Below are 27,671 nucleotides of genomic sequence, written 5' to 3' on the forward strand. Positions count from 1 at the left end.
TTCGATAGATCCATCGTAAGACGATTTCATCGTAAGTCGATCCCCAATTTGTGTATCACTCTGTTCCATGGTCACTGTACCTAGCCTACCTGTATATTAACCACCAGAGATACTGAATATAGCCTATTAAACATGTACAGTAGTTTATTTAATTTTTTTTATCCTTTTTACCATATTCAAACACTATAATATGTATTTTCAGTACGGAACTTAAATCTCGCGGGCAGCAGCCAATGCCAGCCGTACGACGTGTCGTAATAATACCCGCATCATAAAATATAGTCACCGCTTATATCGATCGTTCTCTTTCACCCGCGAATTTTGAAAACCACAGAGAATGGGATTCAGGGCACATTTGAGAGAATTTAAAAACACAGGGGCGACTACAATAAATATAATCAAGACGCCGATATGGCAGTGTCGCGAATCCACTTGCTCCTCATGACGCCTACGTGTGCGGCACCGTATGGAAGGGGTTAAATATATCATATCGTCGTCGTCATCGTAAAGTCGAAAAATCGTAAGTCGCGGCCATCGTAAGTCGACGTTTACCTGTATACATATATATATATATATATTTATATATACATATATATATATATACAACCACTCCTCGTTTAACGACGACAATTGGGACCAGTGCACCGTCGTTAACCGAATTGGTCGTTAAGCGAAAGTGTATACATATATGTACATGTACTGTCTGTACAATGTCCAGCAATACATGTATCTTTATTTTCGTGTATTTCCTTCTTTTATACAGTACATTAAAGCTTTATTTACTGTTTATTTATGGTGGTTATGTTCCCGAAATTACTGTATATGACCAAATCCGCGTATGTTGACATTCCATATTGAATACCGGGGTATTTTTTTAGTTTCGACCATGGGTGCAATATAGCAATAGAAAATTAATTATTAATTTTGTAAATTAAAATGTATCAACGTAATATGCAATTTTGTGGGCAGAAATGAAAGTAAAAAATACCATGCTACAAGAAAATATGCTAATGAACGAAGTCGGTAGCATAGGATCGGGACGCCATCTTGTCGTCTGCCAACGTCTCTCACGACGACGACAACGAGGACAAGCCGGATGACATTTAATTTGCAGGTAATGATTTATCAAACACAGGTTAGGTTAATTTAGTTTAGGTTAGGCGAATTTATCATCCTTTCATTTCCTCGACATCGGCATCTATCATAACAAACATGGTGTACCATTCGTCCGACATGACTTCGTTACTTACGAAATTTGTTTTAGCACCTTTTTTTTATTTCCGCTCACAAAATTGCATATTACGTTGATACATTATAATTTACAAAATTAATAATTAATTTTCTATTGCTATACTGCGCCCTTGGTCGAAACTAAGAATTTACCACTACCAGTATATATTGTACCCCAGGTAGTTTTTCCAGCTTGCAGGATGGTAATGTAGACCTAAGCTTCAGAACACTTTACCTCACAGCTAATATCCACCGTACAAGTTCATTTATAACATCATACAAATTTGCCTCAGCCAACTTAATTATCGTACACGACGTCGTAACTTCGGGAGATTTACGTTAAACGAATATTGGTCTGTCATAAAGCCCGTCGTTACTCCGAGTTGTCGTTAACCGAGTAGGTCGTTAAACGAGGAGTGCCTGTATTTCATGGTATTGATTGGTTAATGTTACCCAACATGCGCATTTTGGCAATACAATACCCTTGCTTTATTTGAATTTTTTAATGGATAGAATTATTGGTTATTGATGATTCATACATTTTACAAGATTAGTGCAGATGATTGATGTAGTTTCCTAGTTAAATTGATCTGCACAAATTTTATGAACAAGTTTCACATAAGGGTTTATTTTCCTACATAGAAAGAGGTATCTTGATTAAAATTTACAGACATATTTCATTATAACCTTTTGGAGAATATTCACTGGGCACTCCAGGAAATACTAGATTACTCTTTAACCCCTAATATACTAAATGGCACTTGTTTAGTTTTGGCTAATGCCACACAGTTATATTCATCCATAAAGTATCATGTTGAAGGGGTTATTGTAAGATCTTTATTAACATGATTTAGAAGATCGAGGTAAATTTTCAATAGTCATGTTTTGTGAGGTTTTGTAATTTCACAGAAATATCTCAGACTGTATTGTATATCCTGTTGTGTGCTTGTTGGTTATGCTATTGCATCAGTTAAGGGTTACCAAATGTAAAAGTTGTTTTCTGATGTCCTGATGAACTTTCTATTACATTGTGTACAAGTGATTCCTACTTTTATTACTTGGCTTTTCTTCCTTAAATGTTTGTCTTGTTTATTGTCTTGTGTGCAACTGCAAGTAGAGGCAGGAGGATGGAGAATAGTAGAGATAGAAGCAAACGATCATGGGGCAAGAAACAAATAAGGCAAAGTAAATGTAATCATTGGGTAAAAATTAAGGCATATTGAGCCATATATGAGGCCAGAGGGATATTATCTGCATAACTGAAAAGGGAAAATATGTATATAATTTAGAGGGCAAAAGTTATATCAGCAACTTTGATATGTTACCCATTTGAGAATTTCATTCATCTAAAATCTAAATAAATCTTAGTATAAAGAACATTTTGTTGTGCAATGGAGTTTGTGTTTCTGGCTTACATTTTTCACTTTTTAATCCAGATGGCATTGGTGTTACTCCAGTGGTCTAAGGAATACAATACCAAGGTGTGAGGGTGGGCAGTAAGTCCAAAAGATGTTTTCACTATTTTTCACTCTGTAAGATATCTTTGAACCACAACTCTTCATAATCAGGGAGGGGAATAAGTAAAAAAAAAAAAAAAAAAAAAAAAAAGGAATATTTAATATATGCTGGATAGAACACATTAGAATATTGACTTTATACACTTTGGTGACTGTAGGGTGGCAAACCATGGGATGGGATGGTGAAATGTAGCATGTGAATGTTTTTATATATATGGGTGTATATATATATATATATATATATATATATATATATATATATATATATATATATATATATATATATACAAATTTATGGTGCCATATATGCATTATATGAAGAGCTCCGATACTATGTTTCAAGATGGCAACTACTGACAAATATAGCAAGAAAAACATGAGGATAAAGTCTATTATTCATAGTTCAATGTGTATTTTAGAAAGCTCTGGTGAACAAATTGTTGTATGCTATTGGTTTTGTCTTTGCATGGTCCCTCTGCTACTTTGAAAACTTCTCTCAGAGTTTATGTCTGATTTCTCTTTCATTGCTTTGCCTTTCCTGTGTTGTCCATGTTTTACCATAAGTTGCACTGGAAAAAGCATTCCAATATACCTTTGAATCCATTGGCTTGATTAAAAAAAGTGTGATATGGTAACTGTTTGTTGCCCATATGTTTATGATACAGACATGATTGCTGTCCATCTTAATTTAAGAATATAATTGTTTTCTTTCCTAAGGTTGAAGACATATAGCAATGTCAGAAGCACCAAATGGGAATGAAGGGTCTGTGAATGAGAACACTACCAAGGAGAAGTCATGGCAGGATATGAAAATTGTGGAGATCTCTCCTGAGAGTGCAAGTTGTGGTTTAACGTCACCAACTTTTGATATTGAGGCTCATAAAGGTGAGAAAAGTCATAAGTGCACCGGTTGCAAACTTTCCTTTTATCGGGCGTCTGACCTGCTCAAACATTTCAGGAGCCACACAGGTGAGAAGCCGTATAAATGCCAAGTGTGTGGTTCTGGGTTCCCCATGTCGACCAGACTGAAAATTCACATGAGGACTCATACAGGTGAGAAGCCTTACAAGTGCACGTACTGCGGGGCGGCATTTGCCATCATGAACAGCCTGAAAAGCCACATTAGGATTCACACTGGCGAGAGGCCACACAAGTGCAATGTATGTGGAGCTGCATTTGCTCAGTCATCGACACTTTATGGTCACATGAAGACGCACACGGGGGAAAAGCCACATCGGTGTTCCCTTTGTAGCGCAACGTTTGCTAAATCTGCCACCCTCAAGAGTCACATGCGAACGCATACTGGAGAGAAGCCGTATAAATGTGACTTTTGTGAGGCCTCGTTCTCGCACTCGCAGAGTCTCACCGGGCATTTGATAACTCACACGGGAGAGAAACCCCATGAATGTGAAATTTGCGGCTCAAGATTTACTCTATTATCGTCTCTCAACGTTCACATGAGAATTCACACAGGTGAGAAGCCGTACCAATGTAAGATGTGCAATGCCTCGTTCCACCAGTCGTCTGCTTTGAGCGGTCACATTATGACCCATACCGGGGAGAAGCCGCATAAATGTACCGTTTGCGAAGCCTCGTTTGCTCGTCTAACTTCTCTCAAGAACCACATCAGAACTCACACAGGTGAGAAGCCGCACAAGTGCACCATTTGCGACGCTGCGTTCTCGGCCACGTACCTCCTTCGACGTCATATAAGGAGACATAGAGGTGACAAACCATATAAATGCCCTTTTTGCGGTGCTTCGTTTGTCGACTCGTCAGGCTTGAGGAGTCACGTCAAAGTCCATTCAGATGAGAAACCCCACAAATGTACCCTCTGCAGCTATATGTGTGCTCGTCCTAGTAACCTTAGGAGGCATATGCTGTCTCATGCTAAAGAAGCAGTTTCAGATGCCACATCTAATTATTTGCAGGGACACAATGAAACCAGTCCAGGTAAACTCCCTGATAACAGTGACATATGTGTCAGTAAATTATCAAAAAACAAAAAGATTTCAATAAAGAAGCACAATAGCAAATCTTCAAAGCCTGTAAAAGTGACCAGCAGTGTATCAAATACTCAAGGGAAAATAAAGGAGGAAGTACAAGAAAATTTAGTGATCTGGACTGGAATACCTCAGGGCCCTAATGTATCTTGGGCAGGAGATGAAGTGATGTTGAATATCAAAGTAGAGCAGTGTAGTGGAAGTGAAATAGATCTTTAAAGAACAAGCATAAGCTGATTATAGAGTAAATGCTTAAGATATTACTAGCATATAAAAAGTGTATTAAAGTGAGTGTTTTGCAGTTCAGAAGTACACAAAGTTGGAAATAAAATTTCTAAACTTGTGCCAGTAATGAAAGTTGCATTAAATTTTGGGATTGTTGGTAAAGGTTTATTATAGTGAGATTTGTAGCAGTAGCTTGTAACAAAAATATTAAATGTGTATGTAAATATAATTATAGATGTGATTATGAATAGTTTTAGAAAAAAAATACTGCCTTGTGCTGGTCAGACCTTGAAAAATACAAGTGAAATTGTTATTATGAAAATTGAAAATATGAATAGACATGATTCCTGTCTTTAATTGTTTCTGTTGAAGGAATTTGTTTGAATGCTAATAAAACTTCAGAGCACTAAAATATCTGTGAATGTTCCTCAATTAGATTTTTATGTCAGAAGTGGAATTTTGTACTTAAAATGTCATTTTGAAGAAAATTATCCAGTAAAGCAATATGAGACCGGCCCATTGATAAACTTCTCCTGGGGAATTTGGTGCTTAAAACTTTTTCAGTTAACTGCCAGTTTATATATAAAGTAATCTCGGTAACACTCAGTTTAGGGATTAGACACGAGTATATTGTGGAAAGGACAGTTGCTGGCAGTGATCAGCAGGACCTTCCACAGATTTGTGGGAAACAAAAATTGAATCATTGTATGTCTTGTATTAGTGTGGGGTAGTTCCTGTGTCACCAGCTTATGGTAATAGTAGGTGGGGAGCAGTCTGGTTGTCAGATCTCCTTAAGTGAAAAGATGGAGGAAATGCAATTAAAGTTGATAGAAATCTAGGGCCCAGTTGAGTGTCAGCCTCTTGGGGATGCACCTCCATTTAGAGATGAGGGTGTTATGTTTTGAAGGTGGGCAGCAGGGAAATGATTCTCTGACATCCATCTTGCAGGGCCATCATCATCAACAGATATACCCATAATCTGATACACTTTTACTTCTCTACAATGATGTTTCAGTTTGCATTCAGCAAGACAGAAGGAATGTAGCACAAAGTGTCTCAGCTAGTCACAGTGCATGAAATATGAATATTGTGTACTAGTTTCGAATGATTCAGTATGTATGGTTTTGCAAGACTCGTAAGGCACATGTACATAAGTGATGTTGATACTTATACAGGTATAGTGAGCATAATTAGTAATGTGAAGCCTATATCAAAACATAAATCTTCTGTGATTTCCTTGAAGATATATCATCCCTCATGAGATAGGCTAGTCTTGCAGTGGATCAGTTGGACTAACTAGGAAAAAGGGACTGAGAACATGCCAAGTGGTGTCAATGTATACAATGTACTCACCACTTGCACTACAAAGAGCTGACAATCATAGTGCCCTTTTCAAAGTTGCTGAGCTGGAAAATCAGGAAACTCTCAGAATGGAACTATTTCTTCAGTGTCTTAAAATTGGATTTTCCAAACCATTGAATGACAAAAGAAATTACTTTTACCATATATATATTATACACTTATAAAGGCTCTCTTACATGGGGAATGGCTGTGTCAAAGCACATATCCACATCATACAAAATAAAAACCCATTTGATAATGATAATAATTATCTGTGTACCAAAAGACTTCTTCCATATAAGGGAGGTAGGCAGTCAAGGCATTTACTCATCCCACACCCATTTGTTTCCCTTTTATCTTGCCCCCCTATGTGAATAAAGGTCAGAAGCAATGCAGTAAGACACATTATATCTGCAGTAGGGTCCAACAGCCTAAGGTGGTTTATCCCCACTGCATTGTTTACACAGTAAGACTCCAACTTCGTTCTCTCATGCATAAATGGAGAAGCCTAGGGTAAATCCCTTCAGGTCATGTCAAGTTAATCATTCACAACAATGCTCCACTCACACCTATCTCTGGCTTTCTCCCTTCATATATTCTATTTTTATCCAATTCCCAGTTCACCCCATCAATCTCATTATCAGTCTTCTCCTGAAGTTTACTCCATCCACCTCCAACTTCCACACTCTTTTTGCCAGTCCTTCTTTTCTGATTCAATCCATATGCCCAAACCATCCTAGGATTCTTTCATCAACCCTATCTAGCAGCTCCCTTTCCATTTCCACTCTACTCCTCAACTCATTTCTCATTCTAACCCCTACTATATTTCTCAAACACATTTAAATTCCTCCTTTCTGTATTCCATACATTTCAAGTCTGCCCTATGCCGTGTCATGGGCATAATCACCTTCATATAATCTTTTCATTACATCCATCCCTAGATACCTACTTTTCATAACAATATTCATTATCCCAATAATAATCTATGTACCAAGGGATTTTTCCTCCTTACAAAGGGGTTAGCTAAGTCAAAAAGCAAGTAGGCTACTCTTTTTCACCCATTCCACTCCCTTCCACCACCTTTTCTTCCCTCTCATCTTGGCTCCTCATGAATGATGGGTCAATCCTGTATCCTGCCCCATACCCTGGGTCAGAAGGAATGCAGCAAGACACCTAATAATAATAATGACCATTATTGTTGCCTCTAGTTTTACTGAGTGGAAATCCTCAGCCCCACAGTGGCTGACGACAATCCCTGAACCCACCCACAGAGCTCTCCAAAAGAAACTTGCATCTGGTTTTTTTTTTGTTTTGTTTTTTTGTATTGGTGTGGGACTTTGTTTTTCACTGACACTAACTCATAAGAGGAGGGAAACAGTTGCCAGGTGTCAGCTCATATTTAATGAAAATTTAGAGGAAAAACAGCCGAATGTGGTGAAGGTATTTAGCTTGCTCAGGTGACCAAGTCCTAGTCCCTCAGGGTTTCACCTGTAAATGAGGGTGGGCCGACAACACACACATAAAGAAACTAGAAAGAATTCAAAGAGCAACGACAAAGATGGCACCAACACTTTGCAATTTGACATACAAACAAAGATTGGACAAACTAAATTTACCCACCCTAGAACAAAGAAGAGAAAGAAGTGATTTGATAACCATTTACAGAATTATGAAAGGGATGGAAATTCTTGATAGGGATGACCTACTAAAATGGGACAGAAGAGCTACAAGAGGACACAAGAAGAAACTTAAGGACAGTTACAGAAGAGATCTGAAAAAGAATAGCTTTCTATGCGAAGTAATAGATATCTGGAACAAACAGAAAGAGGAAACAGTGAGTGTTAAAACTATACACGACTAAGAAAAAACTGGATGCGGAAAGATACAACAGAGCATGTCACTACGAGCATAGCTCTCCTCCCACAAGATACAACTAGGTAAATACACACACACACACACGTGGGAATGGATGGCTAGAAATGAGCTCTGATGTACAGCTTTTTTAAGATTTGAAGGAAACACCCAAAGAGTGTTCCGCTTCTTCCCCTTCTGTCATTGCCATGAGCGAGTGGCGCTCTGCGGGGTACCGTTTGTTGAGCCTGCATTCAGTAGGCATGTACCCTGTGGAGCAACTGCTGGCTCTAGCCAATCGTTTTGCTCTGCTGGAGGATGAGGTGGCTGAAAATCAGGAGTTCTTGGTGGTGGGGGACTCCATGGTGCCAGGCTATGACGACATCCTGCAGCAGAAGACTAAACAACGTTGCAAGCTTGTATGTCAACCGGGCCGTGGGATCGCTGATTGTACCCAGTCCATTAGGGAGCAAGTACGGACAAACACGGTTATGATTGTTCATAAGGGAAGTAACGATGTAGGTAGGGTGAGATCAGAGGAACTTGTTCGGAATTACAGGGTCCTTCTTCAGGAGATGAAGGAACGTGGGAGCCTTCACGTAGTCTGTAGGATCCTCCCGAGGATCTATGCAGGCTCGTGTTGGAACTGTAGAGCCATAGGGATCAATGATAGGATATCGCAATTGTGCACACAATTGGGATACCACTTTCTTCATCCTTGGTATCTCTTTTCTAGGCGTCACGACCTTCACGCTTCTGATGGGATCCACCTTACCTGCAGAGGCAAAGATTTTTTACAAACCTCATTATGGGAATTTGTAATGAACTAGTTCCTTTTTTGGGGTAGAAACCCAAAAGGAAGGGGAAATAGAGTGTACTTGGGAAAACAGAGTAGAGTATAGCATTAATGTAGAACAATATACCCGTTTAAGACAAAATATACTTTTAGGATATAATGTCAGTAGAGAACGAAATGTTACATTAGGATGTAATGTCAAAGGACAAATTGTCACGATGGGTATAATGGGATGCAATGATAGTGAAGGACAAAATATCATGATGGGATGTAATGATACTGGAGGATATAATGTCAGTGGAGGACAAAATGTAATTTTAGGAAGGGATGCCGGACTGAATGTCAATGAAGGCCAAAATATCACGATGGGATGTAATGACAGTGGAAGACAAAAGATCCTGATGGGATGTAATTATAGTGGAGGAAAAAATATCATGGTAGGATATAATGTCACTGGAGAACAAAATGTAATTTTAGGAAGGGATGCCGGACAGAATGTCAATGAATGACAGAAGGCCGGTGTGAATTGCGGTGACGTAGGGGGACAAAGTGTACAAAAGAGATCGGATGACCATGAGCGACCAGATGTCCATGATGGGGGAAATATTAATTTTGATGGGAGAAATGTTAATGAGGCATTGAATGTCAATGATGGACCAAATAATAATATAGAGCAAGGTGTTAATAAAAAACAAAATTATAATGTAAGACATGATATTGAAACTCAAAATGTGGCAAAAAGAAATAATCATGAGTGTCTTAAAACCATGTACTTTAATGCTCGTAGTATTAGGAACAAATTTCAAGAAATACAGGCGCATGTCAAAAGCAAAAATCTCGATGTGATAGGAATGACCGAGACATGGTTAAATGGTACAGAGGTTGAAGCTGAATTTAATATTGCGGGATTTAAACACTTTCATCAGGATAGAAACCACAAGAAAGGTGGGGATGTTCTGTTGTACGTTAAAAACAATGTCCATGCTTGTGTTTTAGAGAAAGTGAAACAGGATGCATATAATAGTTTGTGGGTTGAGTTAACCCAAACAAATGGACAAAAAATTAATGTAGGTGTAATATGTAGGCCAAAGACATTATCATTAGCAGATGACAAACTGTTATTTCAAGAATTGTCTAGTTTCTGCAATCGGGATTTATTGATAATGGATGATTTCAATTTTACTAACATTGATTGGATGACCCTTGAACATGGCCATATAGGTAGTCACTTGATTGATTTTCTTGGTGACAATTACTTAATTCAGCATGTAAAAGAGCCCACAAGATATGGAAACTTACTCGATCTATTGATCACTAGCCGCGAAAGCATGGTAACTGATGTAGAAGTCAGTGAAAATGTTGCAAATAGTGATCACAACTTAGATTCAAACTCTTAAATTTTTTTAGAATAGATACTTGTGTTTCTAAAATACCCGATTTCAGTAAAGCTCAGTTCATAGGACTACATCAGGAGCTTCAGCTTACAGATTGGGTGGCAAAATTAAGCGAAAGACCCGTAGATCAGATGTGAGAAATATTTCAAAATACGCTCACTAAGATGATTCATACATTCCTTTTAAGGACAGACATCCCTCAAATCAGGCTCGCCCAAAGTGGCTCGACAAAGAAACTGAAAAAAGTATTGCTAAAAATAGACAGGTTTATAAGAAATATAAGTGCTCGGGTGCATCTAATGACTATGAAAGTTATGTATGAATACAGAGAGATTTAAAAAAGACAATAAAAAAAAGAAAACGACAATACAAAATGAATATCGCTGATAAATCCAAAAAGAATCCCAAAGAATTCTATAGTTACATTAGAGATAAAAAGTTTGTTAGGAATCACATTGGTCCACTATTATCTGTTAATGGTGAACTTGAATATTCAAATGAAGGAATGTGTAATATTTTAAACAATTATTTTAGCTCGGTATTCGTAAATGAAACACCTCAAAGTGAACTCCAAACTGAAACCTGTGAAAAGTGTAGGGTAAACTTACTACGGTAAATATAACAAAAGAAAAAATTAAGAGGTGTATAGAGAAACTCAAATTTAATAAAGCACTAGGGCCTAATGGTTGGCATCCAAGAATCTTAAAGGAAATGAAAATTGAGATTGTTGTTCCATTAGAAATTATTTTCAAGAAATCCATCATATCCGGAGATGTCCCAAGAGAATGGAAGCTGGCTAATGTTACTCCCATATTCAAAAAAGGTGACAAATGGAAGGCAAATAACTACAGGCCTATAAGTTTGACTTCAATCATAGGAAAAATAATGGAAACTATGATCAGAGATGCTATCGAACATCATTTAGAAAGTTAGCATTTGATAAATGATAGCCAGCATGGTTTCAGATGTAAATGTTCTTGCGTGACTAACTTACTCAAATTCTACAACACAGTTATCTCGAATTATGACAAAAGAAACAATATAGATTTAATATATCTAGACTTTGCAAAAGCTTTTGATACCGTCCCCCACGAAAGACTAACTAAATTAGCTTTACACAGAATAATTGGTAGCCTATTAAGTTGGACTAGTAATTGGTTGATTGATCAAAAACAGAGAGTTGTTTTAAATGGAAAAATTTCTAGATGGAAATTTTTTATAGTGTATATAAATTTTTTATAGTGTATATAAATGATATAGACCATGGACTAAAATCTACTGTTTCCAAATTTGCTGATGATACAAAAATGTCCAGAATGGCAAATGATCTTTTCAACCAATTAGATATTCAAGAAAATTTAGATAAATTACAGCAATGGTCTGAAAAATGGCTAATGAAATTTAACACAAGTAAATGCAAGGTAATGCACATAGGTAAAATAACAGTAAGTTTGATTTCAAGTTATTTGGAAATTCATTAACAAAAGTGAATAGTGAAATAGAACTTGGCGTAATTATCAGTAACGATCTCAAATCATCCAAGCCGTGTATTTCAGCCTCTGAGAAAGCAAATAAGATTCTGGGACTGATTGGGTGATCTTTTGACTTCAAAAGTCCATCACTCATTAACAAGCTATATAAATCGTTAGTTCGTCCACATTTGGAATATGCTGTTTCCGTATGGTCACCGAATCTCATTAAAGATATTGACAGACTGGAAAAAGTACAACGGCGAGCCACAAAACTGATTCCAAATATCAAAAATAAATCATACAAAAATCGACTAAAACATATGAATCTGTTTTCCCTAAAAAAGCGTAGAATCAGAGGTGACTTGATACAGGTCTTTAAGATTCTAAAGGGAATTGACAGCATCAAAAGTGACAAAATGTTCACATTGAATGAGAATCAGACAAGAAACAATGGTCTCAAACTGTCCGGAAATAGATTTAATTTGGAAGTGGGTAGAAACAACTTCACCGTGTAGTTGATAAATGGAATAAACTTCCTGCACAGGTAGTGCAATGTAGTTCAGTTCAAAGCTTTAAGAATCATTTAGGTAAACACCTAAGCAAGATGCTGTAATGATTATAATTTATTTTATATTTGTTTTTGTTTTGTTATCATTTGTCTGTTTGATTCTCATTTATTATTAGTTATATGTCAATTTATTATTATTTACTATTTACCTCTTTGTTTATTATTTAACTATACCTATGCATTTATTTATGTATTTTATTTGTTAATTACATTATTATAGTTTTTATTTATTATTATAATTTTTTTGCATCCGACCTAGATATGGACCAAAAGGTCTCCTGTCGGCATACTCCAACTTTGTAATTTGGGAATGGATGCTAAGAGGAGATTGTATGAAGGAGTGATTGTGCCAACAGCACTGTGTGGGGCAGAAACATGGAACATAAGAGACGAGTTTGAATGTTTTTGAGATGAGGTGCCTAAGAAGTATGATAGGGGTTATTAGGCTGGATACAGTGAGGAGGAAAACGGGGGTGGAAAAGGAGTTGGGAGATAGGGTTGATGAGTTTTGGGATGGTTTGGACACATGGAAAGAATGAGTGAAGAAAGAATAGTAAAAGAGGTGTGTAAGGCAGAGGTGGAGGGAGTGAACATGAGGGGGCGGCCAAGGATAGGATGGATGGATGGGATAAAGGGGGCATTGGGAAAGAGGAATGTTTGTTGAGCAAGGATTGGAGAAGACAGAAGATAGGTGTGATGGTTGTGAATGGATGATGCCGTGATGCATGAAAGGGAGTGGGTGGGGGATGGGGGGTGAGGGAGTATGTGTGAAAAAATAATTTGATGAAGCCCAAAGGGATTTCTCCCCATCTCTTTTTCTGCATGAACAGACAGAGAGGGGAGGTTTGCTTATTTAATGAAGCGGCCTTGCTGTGAATGTGCTGTGTCTTGCAGTACTGCTTCTGACCCAGGGCAGTGGGCAAGGTGCAGGGATGACCCATCATCCAGGAGGAACCAAAATAAGAGGGAGGGAGGAGGGTGAATGGGAATGGAGTATGTGGGGATGGAATGGGTGGAAGTGGATTTTATGCCCTTGATCTTTTGGCTACCTCCATTGTCAGGGGGGGAAAACCTTTGGTATATGTATATAAAAATGATGCATGCTTTTGACCACAGTTTGCACATCTAGTTGGAACCATGTGTGGGAGCTAACAAAGCACACACATGCCCTCTGGGTGATGGCTTTATTGCTTGGTTCAGTAGCATGGGTTCAGATGTTCTCCCCACATATCACATCTTAGTTATCCTACATATAGATAAGTTGGGAGTTTCTGTCAGTCAAAAGTTGATATCAGTTAAGGGGGGAGGTTAGCCTTTATACACTGTTTTCTTAGTATATCATTACTCCTTTTCATCTAGGGAGTTATGAAAATTTGATCTCTGAATATTCCCACGGTCATGATTTGTTGACTGCTCTTACTCTGTTCTTGAATGCTGCATGGTTTCATTTGGACTGGGGCATCAAGGGTTAAGAAGGACTGGACTCTGTCATATACAAGGGAAAATTAGGAAAACATTGATTTCAAAACACATTATTTTCATTTACGTACTGTGCCAAAAATATTGTTATCGACAACAGACTAGGCATAAACAAAGTTTACTGTTACATTTTATTAATCACAAAACATAAAAATACAAAATGCTGTACCAAATATATTGTTATTGACAACAGACTAGGCATAAAAAAAAGTTTTACTGTTACATTTTATTAATTGCAAAACATATGAAAATACAAAATACAAGGCAAATTTAGGATTTTTTTTTTATTTCAAAACACATTCTATTTGTTTACGTACTGTACCGAACATATTGTTATCGACAACAAATAGCCTAGGCATAAAAAAAGTTTTACTGTTACATTTCATTAATTGCAAAACATACAAAAATACAAAATGCAATGCAAAATTAGGAAACATTTTACTTCAAACAAACAAAATGAAAGAATATTTAGCTGGCTGGAATGTTGACGCTGCTGGCAGCCTGCCAAAACTATCGTACTCACGTATCGCAGAGTGCGGAGTAATTGTACTGCACTGGCAGGCATAACAAATAAATTCTGTTACTCTATTAAATGTTAAATATTGCACTTTCTCGTGGTCATAAAGTCGATATAGGTTGTAAGTCGACGACTACCTGCATATATATGCAGATGAAATCACTTGAACATGGGATTTTAATATGCAGAAAAAACACTAGGAAAATAACAGAGGAGACCGAGCACTTTCATCTATTCAGACATTTCCAAGGTACAAGTATAGAAAAGAGACAAGTATATATAACCAGAGGGCAGGGTAGGTCTCTTTCTGTGACCTATGAACTCAGAGTCCTGAATGTTTGGTTTACAATTTTCTTAATAATAAAATCATTGTAAACCAAACTCTCGGGACTCCGAGTCCATGGGTCATGGGGAGAGATCTACCCTACCCTCTGGGTATATAGACTTGTCTCTTTTCTATACTTGTACCTTGAAAATGTCTGAATAGACTAAAGTGCTCAGTCTCCTTTCTGTTATTTTCCTAGTGGTTTTTCTGCATATATATGTATGTATATATATATATATATATATATATACATATATATATATGTATATATATATATATGTGTGTATATATCCTTGTCCCACTATAAGAATTCCATTTCCTTGGGGCCCATTTGGTGGGGTTTTGCACGTGAAGTAATGAAGTCTGTTCAATTTAAAAAACCACTTTGCTGCAAGAGATGGTCCACTAGCACTATATAGGACCAAGAATCATGGTTTTAATCAATATGGTGCTGGTAGTGTGGGGGAAGTTTGGGAATATAATTTTGCTTAGTGAGATTGAGATTGGAGTGGTGGTAAGTGGCTTTAATTTTAAGGTCATTCAGTTTTATCAGAGAAAAACATCACTGCATTGCTATAATTGATTTAGGGTTTTGGGAGAGGTATCATTGCCTCATTCATGTGGAAGTCTTCCAGAGTAGGGCCAGCAACCCAGTAGAGGACATTGGATTTAGGAACACTGCTGCTCCGTTGTCTCTTTTAGTTCTTACCCAGTTAAAGGTGACCTAAGTGGGGATGGCTCCCCAGCCAGGTGAGGATGACGGAAGATTATGTTTGAGACCACATTTCTAGCCTTCCCACATGGGGTGACCAGAGTGGATTCTATAAAGGGCTGCTCAATTATGCAGGCTGTTGCCAAAATGTACTGGCCCCCTCATTCCCAGTATAGAACAACTGCCTGCATTACCTGCCATGTGGATTGCTACTAATTGCTCCCAGAAATAATCTTCTCATGCCCTGTCACACATCACCAGAGGACTGGGTTAGTAATAGGAAGGATGAAGTAACTGTTAAATAGTTGAAGGAAAATTTTGATAGTGAATATACTCTCAGTCTAAGTCTTTACCTCACAATTTAGCTTTGAGTTTCCTGGTAGGAGTCAATTGCAGGGCCACCGAAGGTGGGGAGGTAGTAGGTGGTCTTCCTTCAAAAAGAAGATTCCAGAAAATCTATTTAATCCCCCTTTCTCATCAGTGGCAAAATAAGATGTAGATATGAAGTAATTTTTTTTTTTTTTTTTTTTTTTTTTTTTTTTTACATAAGAATATACAACAAAAATATATTTTCTAACATTGTATACATCTTCAATCAAATACACAGGTAATAGATAACTAATATTTCTAATCATTTTAATGATTTATGAATGTTGACTTTTTCTCACTGAAAACTTGCAACCCACAGCAATAGATCTTGTTATCAAGAAATGTTAGACTGATGTCTGTGTTGTAATAGTATAAGATGTTTTGTATTACCAGCTTATAGTAGTAGAGGGAAGGGAGCAATTATTGGTTGTAAACCCATGTGAGAAAAGATGGCGGAAATATAGAATTGGTAGAGATCTTGAACCTGGTCCAGATAACATCACACCTATAGATGAAGTTAAGTGTACTGACAAGGAGATAATTTTCTCAGATGTCCATCCCACAGGATCCATTTGCAGGTACCCATTATTGACCCCTATGAAAACTTATATCCCCACTGCAAGTATAAAATTACCTAGACTTCATTTTACTGGTGATTTTCATTTTGAACAGTTGCTTTTTTATTTTCATCTATTTATTTTGTTGTTATCATTTATTAATTTTTATCTATTTCTATTTTTAAGTTGTCTTTATTAAGTAACTTTGGTAATCAGTCAGGTATTCAGAGTATTTTAATTTGATAAGTTTGTATTAGCAATAGTTTGATAATTCTTTGCCAAACTACTTTTGATTAATGCATTCATTTTGCTTTAGCTGAGACTAATTTTTTTTTTTATTCTTTATCTCTTGTATACAGTACTGACTGTGTAAGTTACAGTATGTCTATTTAATGTTTTAAGGACATTAGTGACATCCCTACAGATCAGACTCATGCAGCATTCTCGTATGATTGGGAACTAACTTGTACTCAATGATGAATACTGATCACTTTTAACTTCTGCTATCCCAGTCCTATGTTATTCTTCCCTAAGCATCTTCTATGGCACTTTTGTGGCAGGTGTGATATTGTCCACAAAAATAGAAGTGCTGCTTATTTCTGACAAAATACTGAAAAACACAGAAGCATGCAATGGACCTCAGGCCCCCTTGTAGGTTTCTCTTGGAAGAAACATTGTGCTAATGTCTATGGTGTATTGATGTAGATCTGTTTCTATGTCACCAGCTGGTTGGAGGAAGAGGAGGGTAGTAGTCATTGGTCAGCTCTCCTTATGTGAAGAAGTGGAGGGAAAATAGTCAAAAATTGATCAAGATCTTGGGCCCAATCCAGAAAGCAAGTGACAGCTCTTGAGGGCTTTACTTCAGATGGAGGTGAGTGTGTTGATGAAAATTGAGGATGAGCAGTAGGGATATAATACCTTTTACATGTCTCTCATGAGTAGGTACTCGTTATTGACTCCATGGAATGAGGGAGTGAGCAAGAAATAAGGTGTCCCATATTTTAGGCCACAGACTCTTAACTTCAGCCCCATAGGCAAAGCTCAAACTGTCAGTACAAGTATATACTTATAACATGGTTCTCCTGAATAAAATACAGACTCAGTGAAATTGACTACAATATTTCCACTATGGAAAGCTGAATAAAATACAGACTTGGTGAAATTGACTACAATATTTCCACCATGGTAAGCTGATGTTTTGGGACCAAGTGGTCTCTTGTGACATCCACCCTGTGGTACAGTTGAAAGGACATTAAACCTGAGGCAGTTTAGTGCCACATGGCCTAGGGTTCTAATCCCATAGGCAGAACTATTTAAACCATAGGTATATGTATATACTTGTCAGAAGGCTCTACTGAATAACATTGGGGGAACTGATGTCAAGGAACCAAGTGGCCTTTTTTTTGACATCGACCCTGTGGAGTTGGTAGTGCACTAGGCTTGAGGTGATCTAGTACCACATGGCCATGGGGTTTGAATCCCATATGCAGAACTGTTTGATCAAACTGTTAATACATGTGTGTGTGTGTATGATGTGGTCATAATTGTTATTTCAATGTAAATTAGATTGTAAATATTTTTTCTCTTAAGGTCTAAGAAGACAGAAAACAAAAACAATGGCAGAGTCACTAAGTGGGAATGAAGTATCCATCTTTGAGAGTATCAAGAAGGAGTCATTGCAGGAGATGAAAAACATGGAGAGGGCCCTAGAGAGTGCTAGTTATGATTTCCCACCTACTTTGAACCTGCACACTAAGAAAAGTAAAAGTGAGAAACCTCACCAATGTACAGGTTGCACAGCCTCGTTTGCGCGATCATCGGATCTGATGAAGCACAACAGGATTCACACAGGTGAGAAGCCGTACAAATGCCCGTTTTGCGACGCGGCATTTTCTCTGTCGCCCAGACTCAAAATCCACATCAGGTCTCATACGGGTGAGAAGCCGTACAAGTGCACATACTGCGAGGCCGCCTTTGCCAGTTCAAACAGTCAAAAGAGTCACATCAGGATTCACACAGGCGAGAGGCCTTACAAGTGCACTCTTTGCGGCGCTGCATTTTCTCAGTCGTCAACCCTCTCTGGTCACATGAAGACACACACCGGGGAAAAGCCTCACCAGTGTTCCGTTTGCAGTGCGTCCTTTTCTAAGACGACTAAACTGAAGATACACATGAGGACGCACACAGGCGAAAAGCCGTACAAATGCAGTTTTTGTGAGGCGGCCTTCTCTCACTCCAAGAGTTTGACAGGGCATCTCATAACTCACACAGGTGAGAAGCCTCATAAATGCGACGTGTGTGGATCTCGATTTACGCTCTTGTCCTCTCGAAACGTTCACATGAGAATTCACACGGGCGAGAAGCCGTACCAGTGTAAGATTTGCAACGCCGCGTTCCATCAGTCGTCGGCTCTTCACAGTCACATCATCACTCACACTGGTGAAAAGCCGCATAAGTGCACCGTTTGTATGACATCGTTCGCTCATGTCAGTTCTCTGAAGAATCACATGAGGACCCACTCGGGAGAGAAGCCTTTTAAATGTACCATTTGTGACTCTGCATTCGCCTTCTCGTACCGGCTGCAACGTCACTTGAGGAGGCACACGGGCGAAAAGCCGTACAAATGCTCATTTTGCGATGCGTCGTTTGTCGACTCGTCAGGTTTGTCGGGTCATGTGATAGTTCATTCCAATAAAAAACGCCACAAGTGTTCCCTATGCAGCTATGCATGTGCTCGTCCTGGTAACCTGAAGAGGCATATGCTGACTCATGCTAAAGAAGCATTGTCCAATTCCTCAGGAAAGGGTGCTCAAGGAGCCAGTGAAGTAAATTCATGTCAAGACCATGAAATTTGTTTTCCTGAGGCATCTAAGCTCCATGATTCCAAGGGTTCATCCAAGAAACACAGTAATGATAATATTGATAGTGTCTCATGTACTTCCAATAAATCTTCAGGGCCCATATTAGATACTCAAGGTAAAGTGAAAGAGGAGGTACAAGAAGATTTAGTGATCTGGACTGGAATATCACATGACCCTAATGTATCTCAGGCAGGGGAGGAAATGAAGGTAAAAATTAAAGTGGAGAACTGTGGTGGAAATGAAGATATAGCTCTTTAGTTAGAGAACAAAGCTAGATTATAGGAAAGAAGAGAAATGTATAAGATGTAAAATCAAATTATGTGTGCTGCAGTTAATTTGACAGTTTTATTCATGTACCAGGATGATTTTGCAAAACATGGAAACCAGATTCCTAAAATTGTTCTTAGATGTAAAGGGCATATTTTGTTTTGGGAAGATTTATTTACTGTAACATATTTCATAATAGCATTATGCAATTGTTGAATGAATATATCGTTATGTCTTGATTATGATTAAACTTTGTTAAAAAAAATGCAATCTTTCAATGTGATTGGGTATCCTCAGAGAATGAATGTAAAGTTACAAAAAATATTTTTACCTAGACAAGTATTTTGTTACAATATCAATTCTTTGATATGTTGAAAAAATTATTTGAATGCAATAAAGATTCAGATGACTGTAAAAAGTCTATGATATCCTCAAATTATGCAAATGTTAAATCAGGATTTGTACTCAATATTCTGGAAGAGGTATGTGTTAAAACTTTTGGTAGAGAAAGATGAGACTGATTAAGTCTACTGATAAATTTGGCTGGTAAAAAGTGACAATTATTACTTTTCATTGTTTTTAGCCTGTATGCAGCGTGCATGTGTGTGTGCACTTCCATTAAACTACAGTATATGTACAAGGCTGAAACAGTACTAGTAGTGCACCTTCATTATAGTTAAGATTGCTACAATTTTGTGGCATATGTTATGTTTAATTTCACCTTTGCTCAGGGGCAGGAACTACCTCCAAACTATCCTTCCTGGACCAAGATCAACCACTGCCATACCACCTCCTCATGACTGAGACTGACATGATATTCAGTCACTGCCAAGACTTTATTCCACTTATTTAACAATAGCTTCATCCTTCCAGTACTCTAGAAATGATATGTGATGGTAGGGACAAGAGATAGTGACCTCTGGAAGCCCATAGCCATTGTCCACAGAGTAGGTGGTGCAGGCCCAGTCATTATCTTGTATATATATATATATATATATATATATATATATATATATATATATATATATATATATATATATATATGTATATATATATATATATATATATATATATATATATATATATATATATATATATACACATTACAAAGGATTACAAAGGCGGAGCATGCCGACAGGAGACCTTTTGATCCATATCTAGGTCGGATGGGAAAAAAAAATCATATTAATAATAAAATAATAAATAAAAACTATGATAATGTAAATAACAAATAAAATACATAAATAAATGCATAGGTATAGTTAAATAATAAGCAGATAAATAGTAAATAATAATGAATTGACATATAACTAATAATAAATAAAAATCAGACAGACAAATGATAACAAAACAAAAACAAATAATATAAGATAAATTATAATCATTACATCATCTTACTTAGGTATTTATCTAAATGATTCTTAAAGCTTTGAACTGAACTACATTGCACTACCTGTGCAGGAAGTTTATTCCATTCATTAACTACACGGTTGGCAAAGTTGTTTCTACCTACTTCCAAATTGAATCTATTTCCGGAGAGTTTAAGACCATTGTTTCTTGTCTGATTCTCATTCAATGTAAAAATTTGGTCACTTTTGATGTTGTCAATTCCCTTTAGAATTTTAAAGACCTGTATCAAGTCACCTCTGAGTCTACACTTTTTTAGGGAAAACAGATTCATATGTTTTAGTCGATTTTCGTATGATTTATTTTTGATATTTGGAATCAGTTTTGTGGCTCGCCGTTGTACTCTTTCCAATCTGTCAATGTCTTTAATGAGATTCGGTGACCATATGGAAACAGCATATTCCAAATGTGGACGAACTAATGATTTATATAGCTTGTTAATGAGTGATGGATTTTTTAAATCAAAAGATCGCGCAATCAGTCCTAGAATCTTATTTGCTTTCTCAGAGGCTGAAATACACTGCTTGGATGATTTGAGGTCGTTACTGATAATTACGCCGAGATCTTTTTCACTATCCACTTTTGTTAACGAATTTCCAAATAACTTGTAATCGTACTTACTGTTATTTTTACCTATGTGCATTACCTTGCATTTACTTGTGTTAAATTTCATTAGCCACTTTTCAGACCATTGCTGTAATCTATCTAAATCTTCTTGAATATCTAATTGGTTTGAGTGATCATTTGCCACTCCGCACAGTTTTGTATCATCAGCAAATTTGGAAACAGTAGATTTTAGTCCATGGTCTATATCATTTATATATACTATGAACAGAAGTGGCCCAAGAACGGAACCCTGAGGAACTCCACTTGCAACACTTTTCCATCCAGAAGTTTTTCCATTTAAAACAACTCTCTGTTTTCGACCATTCAACCAATTACTAGTCCAACCTAATAGGCTACCACTTATTCCATGCAAAGCTAATTTAGTAAGTAGTCATTCGTGTGGGACGGTATCAAAAGCTTTTGCAAAGTCTAGATATATTAAATCTATATTGTTTCTTTTGTCATAATTCGAGATAACTGTGTTGTAGAATTCGAGTAAGTTAGTCACGCAAGAACGTGTGTGTGTGTGTGTGTATGTTGAGATATTGGGACAATTATGAGAAAGGTGGAAGGGGAAACACGGGTCTTGATCCGATTATCGATTTTATTCCTAACCGGTTTCACTTTACAGTAGTTTCAGAGGAAAAAGAGAAGATAGGAAGAAATCCCTTCGGGCTGCATCAGAATATCATTCACACATACTACCTCTCTTCCTCACCCACCCCCTTCCATGCATCACAGCATCATCCATACACAACCATTCTCCACTCATGCCTATCTTCTCTCTCTCTCTCTCTCTTTCTTAACAGACATTTCCCTCTTTCCCAAAGCCCCTTTTACCCCATCCATACATCTCATCCTCAATTGCCTTCTCATGTTCATTCCATCCACCTCTGCCTATCCACACCTCTTTTACTAATATTTCTTCACGCATTCTTTCCATGTGTCCAATCAACCCTATTTCCCAACTCCCTTTTCACCCCCACTCTCCTCCTCACTGCCTCGTTTCTCACTCTATCCAGCCTAGTAATCCCCACCATACATCACAGGTACCTCATTTCAAACACATTGAAACTCTTCTCTTATGTTCCGTCTCTACCCCATACAGTACTTTCGGCCCAATCACCCCTTCATATAATCTCCTATTAGCATCCATCCCCAAATATCTATTTCTCACTACACTTTTTAATCCCTCAAGACATTTACTTGCTTCTCTCAATCTACATTCTACCTCTATTCCCTTTACTGCCACATTCGCCCCAAAGTATCTAGATCTATCCACTTTCTCCAGCCTTTCTCCTTTAATACCCACTTCCAATTTGCTGCCATCTTCCCCCCTTGGACATCTCATCACCTTACTTTTACCCACATTTATCTTCAACTTCCTTCTTTTCCACACTTTCCCAAACTCCGCCACTAACATCCCTAGTCCCTCCCTTGATCTGCTCCAAGTGCAGTGTCTTCAGCAAACAATAACTGGCCTATCTCCCACTTTTCTCCATTTCCTTTAACGATCTCAAACCCCTGGCCCATTAACCTTTCATTTACCTCTTGCACCTTCCTATCCAAATTGGACAGCCAAGGCGACATGACACATCCCTGGTGAAGTCCCACTTTTACCTCAAACCACCCACACTCTCCATTTCTAATTCTAACACAGGTTCTACTATCGTAAAAAATCTTGACTGCTCTAAACAATTTTCCTCCTGTCCTATATATATATATATGCAATACCCCCCACAATGCCTTCCTGTCTACCAGGAACAACAACAACAACAAAAATCCTTACTTTTTCCTAAAGCTTTCTCACATATCTGCCTTACCACAAAAAACTGATCCCTGCAACCCCTACCTGTCCTAAACCCATATTACTCCCTCTGTTCCTCTCCTAATCCTCTCAATTAAAACCATCCCACAAGCCTTACCAACTACATTCAACAAACTGATCCCTCTGAAACTACTACACTCACACTTGTCCCCTATTCCCTTGTATAATGGAACTATACAGGCACTACTCCAGTCCCCCAGCACTCTATCCTCTTTTAGACACACATTAAACAACCTCACCAATCAGTCCACCATCACTGTTCCTCCCTTTTTAATACTTTCTTCACCAATGTTCTGTGTTTGTCATGGAGTTTCACGAAGAGCTTCATGCAGTTATGTCTGGTCATCGTCTTGATCCTAGCCATCTGCCAAAATGGGATGATAGCTTCGACCGTTTCATAGGCGAGGTCTTGGACCATGTGTTTCCATGTATTTTCTGGTAAACTTTGGAGATATAAGAAGTACTGGAATGCTTGTCTGTCTGTGGGAAGCTGGGATCCACTAATGCAAGCTGAAGGGTATCCGACCAGGAAGGTTTCAGTGAGATCTGGTGGACGACCGACTTGATGCTTGCTTGTGGACTGCAGGTGGAGGTTCAGTGCATCCCCGTAGCTCCTTGCTTAACCCATTAAACTCCGATGACAAGATGTCTTGTCATTTGGTCAAATAAAACAAAAAATCATAAAACACCAAAATGTTTGATCAAACACCAGAAAAATATGACGTCAGACATCATATTTTTCTGGTGTTTGATCAAACATTTTGCTGTTTTATGATTTTTTGTTATATTTGACCAAATGACAAGACATCTTGTCATCGGAGTTTAATGGCTTAATGCCATTGTGAAGTATCTTCTGGATAGTTTTCTGAATTTGGATCAAGCTTCTGTGCTGGCCTTGCTTTTGTACTGTTCAGTATTGCCCAACATAATTAACAGGTTTCTGTAAATATGAAATTGATTTTTTAAATTATGAGTTTTGGTCTAGATTCACTCAAAATTCAAACATACAAAAACTAAGTCTCCAGGTTAGCAAAAAAAAAGTCAGGATTTTTAACAATTTCATATATTTTTTTAAATTCATGGGGAAAATTAATCCATTCTAATGGTTGCTATATGTAGGGTAGATTCTGTTATTTCATTTGGTAACCAATTCATCACTATCTTGGATAGATAAAAAAAAAAAAAAAATCCCACAAAATATGCTTAGAAATGCCTCAAAATTGGCTCTTTTCGTAAGATAGCAAAAAATTTAGCCTCCATGCGGCAATGTTTCCATATATACTAGATAAAAATTGATGTGATTTTTGGCCTTTTCAGGTCGAACAGCAACGTTTGAAAATATGATTTTTTTTAACAGGTCTAATCATGATAGAAATGATCTGACACAAAAGTTCTCATGACTCAGAAAACCAAGTGAAAATAATTGCCCTCCACCAAATGCCCTTATATAAATAGATCATGAATTTTTATTATCAGTCACAAAATGATCTCGTAAACTTCATGAAAACAATTCAACAGAACAAGATAAAACATCACAACTCGACCTAGCAATGAGGTTCTGTCTCAGGCGTTACGAGAGAAGAACGAGCATGTGTAAAATTACTGTTTGACACCACAAACACGCTCTTTCTTGCACAAATAACAACGAAACGAAACCGTTCAGCAAACAAATTGGATTTATTCTTCAGCAGCAATGAACAATTCATAATATGACATCTGATATCACCATTGGAAAGACTTCATTGATATGTGAAAGTTATGTCTCAAAGTGTAAGGCCGGGGATTTGAGTTTTTTTTCGAAGTTACGTGACTAAGTCACGAGTGGGCAGGGTGACATTATAGCTCTCACTCCACCCCTACATTACGTCATGAGGACGTATTCGTATGTAAGAACCGATTAGGAACCTTAAATTTAGGAGAAATTTTCCCACCCTCCAGTTCAGGATTCCATTAGTGGAATATTTTTTTTAGAATCTTTAACACATAATTGTTACATCGCGAGACGAGTAGCGGAACCTTGGTTTGTATTACGAAGTTTTAGACAGGGTCTTCATCGAGAGACATTAAGATAATAGAGGGCACCCAGCGTGTATCAAGCGTGGGGTAAGCATTCTGAGTCAAAGGTTCCATCACAAGTAGGCTCCAGTAGTTCAATGATGTAATTGGAATAGATAAAAAAAATATGGAAATAGTAGATAGAATATATTACAAATTTAGTGTGTAGTGAGGATTTTGAGTGGAAGGTCCCATCACAACAGGAACATAATAATGGGGTAGGAATATTTACATGAATACAGGGATTGATCGAGCATGGCAATCGGAAGAATCCTTTGTAATAGGTTATGGGAACTAATAAGAAATTGTTTGTGAAAGGGATTGTGGCCGAGTGTTCTCTCCCAACGATAAAGGAAAATTATGTGATTGTGTTAGTATAAGTATTAGGCTAGATTACCACATAGGAGTGTTTCCCATTTTTTAGGTGACCCTAATGTGATCGTCATGATATTACTGCGACCCCACTTATCGTATGTGTTAATATATATATGACTAGTTGTTGACTGTATAAAGTAGGGGACAAGTATGATAAATATGTGTAAGGAAGGTAATGTAAGGTTATAAAAACTTTTATCGTGCGTTTTTTGCATTGAATTCATAAAAAAAAAAACAGCATACAAGACGTCTTGGTGACCCCAGGAAAAATTGTGTTTTTCATTATTTGTACTTCATGGATATTGATTCAATGCCAAATGAAATTATATTAATATTATCATCATCATTATTATTATTTGCCCCTGTGGTGGGGGAAAAGAATACTGCCACCAAGTATTTCTACTTGGATCGTAAGAGGCGAGAAAAAAGGGACGGGGATTGGGACCAGGCATCCTTTTCCCTGTAGCGCCACAGGGGATATTCCTAAAAAAAAAAAAAAAGGGCATAAGAGGGCGTAGTAGTTTTAGTTCGGAACAACGGCAGGACAAATTAAAATCAACACAAAATATCTAATCTCTTTTGGTAATTGGCCACAAGGTGCGACACTAGAAGTGTCACATGAAAAATATAGGTGAAGCTCGGACTAAGGCCACAGCTTAGTGGAGCTTATTGTTGTAGCTGGACGTGGAGCCTAACGTCAGCGAGGCGGTAGCAGATGATGACGGCGAGGCTCGATGGGACGGCTAGAAGATTGGACGAGGAGATGTTGTGTGTGCTGGTCGATACTGTTCTGCCCATCTCGGCGAAACGCCGACCTTTTAAGGGAGGCTGGCGGGAACGTGAGGAGCCTTCCAAGTTCCTGATTGGCTAACCGCTGGCTGGCAGGGACACCCTTGCGAACTACGCTTGCCAACTACAGGAACTTGGAAAGGCTAGTTCCGAAGATTTCTTTGATCAGTGTGTGACGGGTCGTAGGATGCATCACGTCACTACAAGGGTCTAGGAGTTTTCCAACCAGCACCCTAAGGTTTGGGTCTTTTAATGTGCGTGGATGTGGTACAGATGAGAGTAAAAGGGAAGAGATAGGTAGTATGTGAGAAAAAAGATAGATGTGTTGGCTTTGAGTGAATCTAAGTTGAAAGGGAAGGGCGAGTGTAAGTTTAGGAGTGTAAGTGGGAGGTTATCAGGAGTGAAGAGAGGACGAGGGAGAGAAGGGGTGGCTATACTAGTAAGTGAAGAGATAGGTAAACGTGTAGTGGAGTGGATGAAGGTGAAACTGGGAAAGAAGATGTGGGTTTTTGTAAGTGCATATGGGCCTGGTAAAGAGAAGAGTATAGAGGGGAGGCTTTTTGGATAGATTTAAATGAGTGCATAGAGGGATTAGGGAGAAATGTCAATGTAATAGTACTGGGAGACCTTAATGCTAGGGTAGGAAATGAACCAATTGACGGAGTGGTTGGGAAATGTGGAGTTCCAGGAAAGAATCGTAGTGGAGAGTTGATGGTGGAGATGTGTCTAGAAAGAGAGTTGATGATAGCAAATACAGTGTTTCGGAAGAAAGTCAAGCATAAGTACATATGGGAGAGGGTAGTGGATGGAAGGGTGGTAGGTAGAGCGTTAATGGACTATGTAGTGGTAGATAGGAGTATAATAGGAAGAGTCAAGGATGTACATGTTCTAAGGGGAGAGGGTGGGGGAATATCAGATCTTTTTTTTTCTGGTGGAAGGTAAGTTGAGAGTGGAGGATAGATGGAGAAAGAGGAAAAGGACAAAAGGTAGGGAGGTGCTAAGAGTGAACTCTTTAAATGAAAAGGAAAATGTGAAGGAGTACAAGAAAAGGCTGAGAGAGGAGTGGGAGGGAGTGAAGGATAGAGTGGAGGAGGAATAAGGATGGTTCAAGGAGGGAGTCACAAAGT

The 27,671-nt window shown here is 37.9% G+C and overlaps 1 protein-coding gene across 12 annotated transcripts in view; it reads left to right on the forward strand.

Annotated features, from left to right (window-relative positions):
* LOC143031306 (uncharacterized) overlaps nucleotides 1-19,902 on the forward strand; it is a 39,556-nt gene extending 19,654 nt beyond the window's left edge. For 5 of the 12 annotated variants that reach the window (XM_076194970.1, XM_076194969.1, XM_076194967.1 and 2 more), the window contains 2 exons: nucleotides 17,082-17,227; nucleotides 17,947-19,902. In XM_076194970.1, the coding sequence (XP_076051085.1) occupies nucleotides 17,973-19,475 (1,503 nt within the window). In that variant the 5' untranslated portion in view covers nucleotides 17,082-17,227; nucleotides 17,947-17,972 and the 3' untranslated portion in view covers nucleotides 19,476-19,902. Of the gene's footprint in view, nucleotides 1-904; nucleotides 1,115-3,464; nucleotides 5,377-17,081; nucleotides 17,228-17,946 lie in introns of those variants that run through there. The other 7 variants (XM_076194974.1, XM_076194973.1, XM_076194972.1 and 4 more) reach the window with 3 other exon arrangements.
* The last annotated feature ends 7,769 nt before the right edge of the window (nucleotides 19,903-27,671 follow it).

The sequence above is a fragment of the Oratosquilla oratoria genome, chromosome 12 (assembly GCF_046742065.1).
Source record: "Oratosquilla oratoria isolate Oo_2021 chromosome 12, ASM4674206v1, whole genome shotgun sequence".
NCBI lineage: Eukaryota > Metazoa > Arthropoda > Malacostraca > Stomatopoda > Squillidae > Oratosquilla > Oratosquilla oratoria.